Source organism: Aegilops tauschii, chromosome 7 (assembly GCF_002575655.3).
Source record: "Aegilops tauschii subsp. strangulata cultivar AL8/78 chromosome 7, Aet v6.0, whole genome shotgun sequence".
NCBI lineage: Eukaryota > Viridiplantae > Streptophyta > Magnoliopsida > Poales > Poaceae > Aegilops > Aegilops tauschii.
In genome coordinates this window covers 20,847,771-20,856,696 of record NC_053041.3, presented here as the reverse complement: position 1 = coordinate 20,856,696, position 8,926 = coordinate 20,847,771, and the positions used below count along the sequence as shown (strand labels likewise).

General features: G+C 38.8%; 1 protein-coding gene across 1 annotated transcript; it reads left to right on the top strand.

Moving 5' to 3' along the window:
- The first annotated feature begins 6,153 nt into the window (after positions 1–6,153).
- LOC109753640 (anthranilate O-methyltransferase 1) lies at positions 6,154–8,681 on the top strand. The gene is made up of 5 exons (XM_073504941.1): positions 6,154–6,559; positions 6,648–7,096; positions 7,229–7,636; positions 7,809–8,081; positions 8,159–8,681. The coding sequence occupies exons 2-5, from the start codon at positions 7,046–7,048 to the stop codon at positions 8,339–8,341; spliced, it is 915 nt and encodes a 304-aa protein (XP_073361042.1). The 5' UTR covers positions 6,154–6,559; positions 6,648–7,045; the 3' UTR covers positions 8,342–8,681.
- Positions 8,682–8,926: the final 245 nt, after the last annotated feature.

The following is an 8,926-nucleotide window of genomic DNA, read 5'->3' as shown; positions in this document are numbered from 1 at the left end:
TAGGCTAAGATCGGAATGGTTTCATTCTCATGGTTTCCAAGGAATATTCCACTTAGGCTTGCTTATATTTACATTTGCCATGTGTGCTACAAATGTCGAAAAACTACCGCACTCACAACAGAATTAAATAATCACACAGTAGGAATGTGATGTTTGGTGAAGCAATGATGATGTCTTGGACACTGCCCACTCACAAAGTTGGTCATTAGCTGACCTCCTATATTTAACTAGCTTATTTCCCACGTAGCAGGATCCCTATTAGTTGGTGTCTAGTGGAGGATGACAAAGTGTGTGAGCAGAGCACCAATGACTAGGAGATGAATCATACTGACGGTCACAAAGCGCGATATGGCGGGGGAATGAGATGTATTGGAAATTCGGGTTGGGGGCACATATAGTATCCGAGTCCAGCAATGAACAATGAATGTAGCTAGAATTGAACAAGTTGTAGCTATTATTGCTTTCCAGGCAAACACATCATAGATCTATGTTGTCTAGTCGGTGCGGTCGAGTCAGGATGAGATACAACCGTAGGTTCCTCAGTCCATGAAGTGGCATACAAGTGCATCTAATCATGTCATAGTCTACTACACTGTAGTGCCAATGTAACCCTGAATGGCCTTCTCTTATTTATATCTACATACAAGGACACTTTTAGTAAACCCACAATGTGGTTCAACTACAGAAATCACTAATTACCACATGGTGTGATTTGGACATCTCTGATAAAGTTACACCCATTCCTATACCTACATCAACTATTCCACCGGTACCAATGATGAGGGCTTGTTCTTTGGGACCTCGGATTTAAGTATAGAAAATGACAGTTTTTTGGGAGAAAATCACCATACAACATCTTTGCTAACCTATATTTACTGACTTGTGTTTATGCGCGCTTCTTTTGGTGCAAGATTGCAGAAATTATATTTTGAGTAATTCTTATATCATTATTGGTCTTGTATGAGAACTAGATATTTTAGTGCCAAAATGCATCATGTACTTCAAGCATTATACACCAGGTGCAATACCCAGAGATGCATATTTTTCCCGGAAAAGAAATAACCTACGGCGTCTGCAATGATTGAGGCACACATAATGAAACTGATGACAGTCATGGTATTTTGAGTTACAATAGCCTATAATTTACTTGTCAATAGAAGAATATTTAGTGTAGTAATGCATCAAAGCAAGTATTTATGTTAGTCTTTTCAGCGCAATTAGGAAAAGCTATTGCAATTATGTTTTGGTACTCTTTTACTTAGATAGGTTGTTATTGAGGGGGGGGGGGGGTCGAAATATAGTAGTAGAAACCTCACATATTTAAGTTAGCCATGTCTCCGCCGATTTAGAAAGGTCTTGGAGATCAAGGTTACTAAACAACATATTTAAAAAAATACAATTAAATCAGATTGAAACAAGACAATATTGAGCAAATTTTTTGGTAAATAATCCATGCATGGCTATATATGATAGGACGAGTTCGGAATGGCTCCATTGCAATGGTTTGCTAGTCCGCTTAGGGTTGCTGATATCTGTCGGGAGCTGCACCACATTAGTTGGCATGTGATGTTTGGTGAAGTAAGTATGATACGTTGGCAACAAAAATAACATTATTCAGTAGCCGACTTCCTATAAATAACTATCATATTGCCCATGCAGCGGAATCAAATTTAGTTGGTAAGAAATAGTGATGAAATAGGGCGCAAGTACCTGCGTCCACAGGCGACCATACAAAAATGTTCTTTTTCAGAAAAAAAAAATCTCTTTTATGATTAAAAAACCCTATATCTTTTTGACAATCTTTTTAACAACTCTTCATGTATTTACGAAACTAGATGATACCCCGCACGTTGTTGCGGGAATATTTTGCAACATATTTCAATGTGTTTCGTTGCATGAAACATGAATATTTGAAGTAATACTATAAAAAACTAAAATGAAAATACATATAATTTATTATGTTTGCTTACTATATAGTTGTAAAATATTTATTAAGTATGAATAGCATAATAAATTGAAAATTCTCATGTATTTTTGCATGTTTGGATGGGTCTCTTTCCATGCATGTTTCATGATGACGTGTCATGCTTGCAAATTGAGACATATGGTAGTTGGGGTGGGCCTTTTCTCATGCATGTTGTAAGATGATGTGGCATGCTTGCATGTTGAGAGAAATAGTTAGTGGGGGCTAGCTATTTAGATTTACCCTAAGTTGGTGATTCTGAAACTGAAAACAGCCACTGATGCACACATTGTCTCTGTAGTGTGCTAATGTGTCATCGTTTGTTTTTGTCATTTTTTTACGCACCCTTAACAACACTCAATTCCGAACATGACATGAATAAATGCATGATCACTTGCCCAATTTTTTGTACGGATTAAATCTACATGCAAGACATGTTGAAATAGAACACACCTGTAGAATCTTAAACTGCGCTTTTATAGGTTAAGACCATCTTTGTTTGGCTGTAGCTACAAATTTTCAGATTATAGGCTATTTTTTGTAAATTAAGAGTGTGTGGTATTTTTTTTCTCCCGTCGCAATGCATGGGCCTTTTTGCTAGTCATTAATAATTTGAATAAGATGCAACAATGAATGAGACTAATTGGTCATTCGAATCTGGGAATGCATACAAACCTAGTCCGAGCAGAGATGATTAAGATAGCAATGCATTGTTTTTAGTTTCTGGGTGAAGGCATCACAACTCTGTGCTATCTAGTTGATGTGATTCAACCCAGATAATCCTGCCATGTATTTCATCACTAGAGTGGTATATGAGTGGATCTAACCATGTCTCGGTCTGCTATGTCATTCTTTACATGTAATCCTCGATGGTCTCGTGTGATTCACACAAGGACCTATGTATTCGCGGTGACACGATCTAGTTCAGCTAAACAAGTGACATGTTGTCTGAGCCAAAAGCTCTTGTAGCTCATGAATTTAATAAGCACTCAGTAGCTCGGCTCGTTAAGGTCGTAGCTCATCTCTTTTTTAACTTAACAAATCACTAGTTTCATCTTTTTTAATTTAATGAGCTTGACAAACGAGGTAAATAAGTTTCACCAGCAGCTCCTTATGGCCGTTAATCCAGTAGAAAGCATGTTCTTGTCTTAAATGGGAACATTTTACATGTGGCACTACAACCTATCTATCAATATAATCAAACCAACCTAGCTCATAGGAGGCAACAACCAGGGCACCTCCAAGTGTGACCACTGTACCCCTTTGTTAAAATCACAACCGAACTCTGGTACTATAGTTAAGAACATCCAATAGCTGAAATAAGGGGTAGCACATATTACCAAGATTTCATGAGAACTCATGGGCTTAAGGAGATTCAAACAAACTTATGGCCTATGTTATTGATGCACACGGTGGCAACCTTCTCTTCACTTGTGCAATCATACTTCAATACTTCAGGACGGAGTTTGAGATGATGTGGGATTGATGGGTTGTAAGGCATGATGCACTTTTGCTCATTAAACTAGCAATGCACATTTAGCGAAAATATCCACCCCCTTGCTTCATGCCCACAAAGTCCGGACTTCTCGCCAACCATGCATCGCACAACAACTCATCCTCTCTCAATGAGTACCCCACCATTGTGCTTGCCCAAAGAAACAACGAAGCGTAAAAAAGTTCAATGGCATTTGGCCGAACAATTCCAGGGAATGGTGTCAGTCATGGACGATGTCGGTAGGGGGTGGAGGATATTTGGCTGCGTATGCATCCGGGGTGGACGGCGGCGTAGTCGAAGGCTGGCAGGCGTGTGTCTGGGGGTATCATACAATGTCTGGGCTGCGGCCGGAGTGGAGAGTGGCGGCGTCGGGCTAGGAGGTTGCAAATACACAGTAAGCGCGGGAGCTATATCTCACCTTATGCGAGATTGTAGCTACTCCCGCTGAAGGCATAGCTCAACTATGCTGGCTTGATAGTGTATAAACTTAAAAGAACAGAAAAGGAGAAAAATGGAGTTCCAAGGATTTGACTAGTGCGCCGAGCCATTGAGGCACGGTCAACATGCGTGACAAAACAGCAGGCTCGGCCTACTTGAGGCCAATGATTCGGTTTTCCATAGTTTTTCCTTTTTGTGTTTTTCTTTCCTTTTTCACCGATTTTATTTCTTTTCTTTTTCTACTTCACTATTTCTTTCTTTCTCTCTTTTGTTTCTCTTTGTTTTTAGTTGTTTGCTTCTCGGTTTTTATTGGGTTTTTTCCTTTCGTTCTTTTTTCCTAGTTTTCCATTGGTTTTGTTTGGTTCTTTATAGTTTTACATAGTCTTTGTTTTCTTCTTGGTTTTCACTGTTTTCATTCTTTTCCATTGGTTTCTTTGGTTTTTTATTTTTCTTTGTGTTTGTTCTCTTTGTTTTTCTTTTTGGTTTTTATTTGGTCTCTCCTTTTTTCATCTTTTTTATTTTTTATTTTTCAACACATGTAAAACAATTCAGTACACAATCAACATTTTCCGTACACATCAGAAACAATCTTTATACACGTTAACTACTTTTGAAATACGTGATTAACATTTTTTGAAAACCTTTTTTATGTCTACATTTTCCAGACACATTGTGGATTTTTGGTATACTAATCCATTTCTTAATACACATTTAACATTTTTTGAATATAAGATTAATAATTTTTAATACATGGCCAACATTTTTTCCATAATTTTTTTTTCAAATACACGATTAAAATTTGTTTGAATACACGGTCAACATTTTTTCTATACACATTTAACATTTTCAAATGCTCGATTAATATTTTTCAAATAAGAGATTAACATTTTTTAATACATGGTCAACATTTTTTGTATACACATTTAACATTTTTTCAAAAGATAGTTTAACATTTCAAATACAAGATTAAAATTTTCAGAATACACGGCCAACATTTTTAATTTTCAAATGCTTGATCAACATGTTTCAAATACATGACTAAAATTTTCTGAATACCTGGTCACCATTTTCATATACACATTTAACATTTTGAAATGCATGATTTAACATTTTTAAATACAAGATTAACATTTTTTTAATGCATGGTCAACATTTTTTATGTACGCATTTAACATTTCCAAATGCTGGATAAATATTTTGCAAACACAACATTAACATTTGTTTAATACATGATCAACATTTTCTCTATACACATTTAACATTTTTAAATGCCTCATTAACAGTTTTCCAATACAAGATTAAAAGGTTTTTTAATACATGGTCAACATTTTGTAATACACATTTACTTTTCTGAAATGCTGGATTTACATTTTTCAAATAGAAAATTAGCATTTTCGAAAATGCTTGATTAAGATTTTTTTAATGCATGATCAACTTTTTTCATACACATTTGTATTTTCTGTATAAATTTTGTGTATAGATAGAAAAAATTTCTATGTATGAATTTAACTTTTTTTTCAAATTCCTGGTAAACATTTTTAAAATGTTTTTACATAAAGTTTGATTGAAATTTAGTTCATGTTTTCTTCATTTGGTACTACATCATGTCCAATTCTAACGGAGCGAAAAGGGTTCGAAGCCTAGTACTCTATTTTTACTTTTTTGGTCTGTTCAACTGGTTCTGTATAAACACCTTACTGGTTGGCCCACTGGCAAGTTCGCTTCAGCGAGAGATTGATCTGACTCGCGTGACGTGAGGTATAGACCTGCCCCAGAGTAAGGGGAAGGGGCGGAGTGGGAGAAAAATGGTCCGGAAGAGGGGATTTCAGTGAGCCGGGTTGTCAGAGTCGTATGTGACAGAGGTCCGGACTGATACAAATCTCCCCTAGTTTGTGGCCATATGCGGGAAGTCGGACATGCGGATGTGTCCACAGACATTTACGGCACATCGTTGGGTGGCAAAAACGTTCTGACGGCTCGGCCCCAATGTTTTGGAGATGCCAAGTTCCTAAAACATTTTGCATTAATATGCAGACATGTGGGTTTCTCATTTGTCCGCAACCATGTCCAGCTCATTTGTCCGCAACCATGTACAGGTCAGTTCAGACCCTACCCAAGTCCATTTCCCAGAATTTCTCCCCTTTCTCTTCTTGCAGCCCCACTCTCTTCCCCCCGCGGTGCCGGTTGCCCCTGTTGCGAGCTCGGGGTGGTCCTGTGCATCATGGCTCGGTTCTCGTGTTCACCATGTGGATTCATTGGTCGTGTTTATATTCTGGGTTTGGCCCGACATTGTGTTTTCTTTTGCCTCATGCCATTCATATTTTGTGGTTGCGTGTGTATCATGGTGTGCTTTGCCTGCTTTTTATGCTTGTGTGAATTTACCATGGTCTGTTGTTGGGATAAAGCCTGAACTGCCGGGTACACTTTGCTTATTGTCCTTATTCTGATTCTCCTTGGCATCTTTCTATCAGTGGAGATCCTTGTTTTCAAATAGCAGGGATAGAGGGACAGAAAAGATATATTTGTCGCGGCGCTGCAAGTGTTGCCCCCCTCCTCCCCAAGGGAAAGGTGAAGGAAGGTGCCTGTGTGGTTTTTCTGCAGCTCGCAGCGAGGGTTGCTGTGTTCAACCTGCACAAGAATGCCAAGAAGTCCTTCTCGGAGACGTAAGCCACGGCGCATGTTTCTGCCATGATTTCCTTCGGTTGGATTTCGTGGATTTAGGTGTTGAAAAATTATGGGCTGTGGATGCAGGATTAAGGACATGTACCTGCACTACAATGAGAGATCTGGGCTGCTTGGCTTCCAAACATGAAATGTTTGTTTGGAAGTTAGTTTATTTTTTGTTATGGATTCACAGCTTCTCACATGTACCATCCACTTAGACCTTTAAATTTCCAAAGAAACTAAATGAAGATATGGTGGTATGGTCTCAATAGTACAACTTAAACCCTTACATGCTTTATATTTTCTCTGAAGTTTGCTCTTGAAGAATCATGTATCTATGTTAGATCTGGTGAGAAAAGGCGGCTTCCAAGAAGAGGATGTAGGAGTGTTGGCCACATTTGGTTTTCGACTTGGGTGTCTAAATATTCTCACAATATTTGGCTCCCTTTCGGCCTTTACGCCATTGGCGCAACGAGTCATCTAGTATGACCAAAGGACAAGAGGGGACCAGCTATTTCAAGAAATCAAGGCTTCAGGTTCGATACAATCATTTTAGCATCCAGAAGTAGTATTGCCTACAACCTTAACATACCTGCCGTTCTATTCTTAATTTGCTGGGTAGATTTTACTGCAGCAGTTTATGAAGATTTCCCTTCCATTTATCTTAGGAAAAAGCTTTGATTGAGACTAAGCCGGTTCTCCAGAAGATTGTGATGGAAATGTGCGTGGATCTACTCCATCCAACAATGACAATTGTTGACTTAGGCTGCTCTTCAAGTGACAACACACTCTTCTTTGTCTCCAATGCGATCGAAGCGGTCAGCCACCACCTTGAGAAATTCAGTCTCCATCCCACTGAGCTTCAGTTCTTTCTCAACGATTTCCCAGGCAACGACTTCAACCGTGCCTTCCAATCACTTCAACGATTCAGGAACTCGATTGATATGGATCACAAGGGAGAGCCAATACCTGCTTTCTACATCGCTGGGTTGCCCAGCTCCTACTATACAAGACTTTTGCCTCGCGGAAGTGTTCATCTCTTCCACTCATCATATTGCCTGCAGTGGCGATCTCGGGTACTAGCACCAACAACGCACAGCTTACTTGCATAACTATATTTTCATAATCATCCACATTGGTCCATTTAATACTGAGAATTTGCTGAATTGTGGGAGCTAAGTAGACAGCCCAAAATAATATCAATGTGCATCAGAATATCTTAAAAAAAACGCTACATGTTATACACAGCTTCCTGATGGATTAGAGGGGAAGAAAAGACCATATCCCAATGAAGGAAACATCGGCATTGGAGCGACTATCCCACCCTGTGTGGTGAAAATGTGTCAAGAGCAGTTTAAGAAGGACATGTTATTGTTCCTCCAACTGCGCCATGAAGAACTAGTTGCCAATGGACAAATGGTTCTCACATTTCTTGGGAGGAAACACGATGATGTCTACAGCGCAAGTCTCAACCGTCTATACGGGTTACTTTCACAGTCTGTACAATCTCTTGTTGAGGAGGTACGCAAGGATATATCATACTTCTAATAATTATTTGAGGAAACTAAATTCTCATTAATGCATACTGATCACGACAGGGCCTCGTGAAGAAAGAAAAGCTGGACTCCTTTAATCTACCTGTGTATGGGCCATTGATGGATGAAGTTAAGGCAGTGGTCGACCAGAGCCAGCAGTTTGAATTGACTCACAACAAACTGTTCGAGACCAATTGGGATCCTTATGACGACTCGGAGGGCAATGATGTGCATGACAGTGTCTAGAGTGGGATTAACGTCGCAAACAGCTTGAGAGCAGTGATGGAGCCGCTGTTTGCAAGCCATTTTGGTGACTCTGTCCTCGACGAGCTCTTCATGAAGTTTGCATATAATGTCGCGTTGCACCTTGTCAAGGAGAAGACCAAGTAGTCTGTCATTACACTATCACTGAAAAGAAGATGAGGCATAGACGATCTGTGGTCTTGAAATTTATGTATTTATTAGTCGCCTACAAAAATATATATATGAGTCATGGGTTGTGTTATGCGTTGTTGCTGTATAATTAGTACACGAAGAGTTCTTTCCAGTACAACATGGTATAATAATAAGTTCCTCAAATCATAAAGTGATTGTGTTTTAACAGTAATAAGTTGATCAAACCACAAGTAAAGGTTATTGACGAGGCACACACACACACTTAACCATTGACACAGGGGTCGAGCTAAGGCTCTTCTCCTAAGGTTCAAAATTTCAGTGAAATTTCGATGAAATTTCCAAAATTTCGGTGTGCATAAAAATATTTTTAATTCTAAATATTCAAGCTAGATCCAAACTTACTCCGAAGAGAATTAAAGCTTAATCAAATTTAGT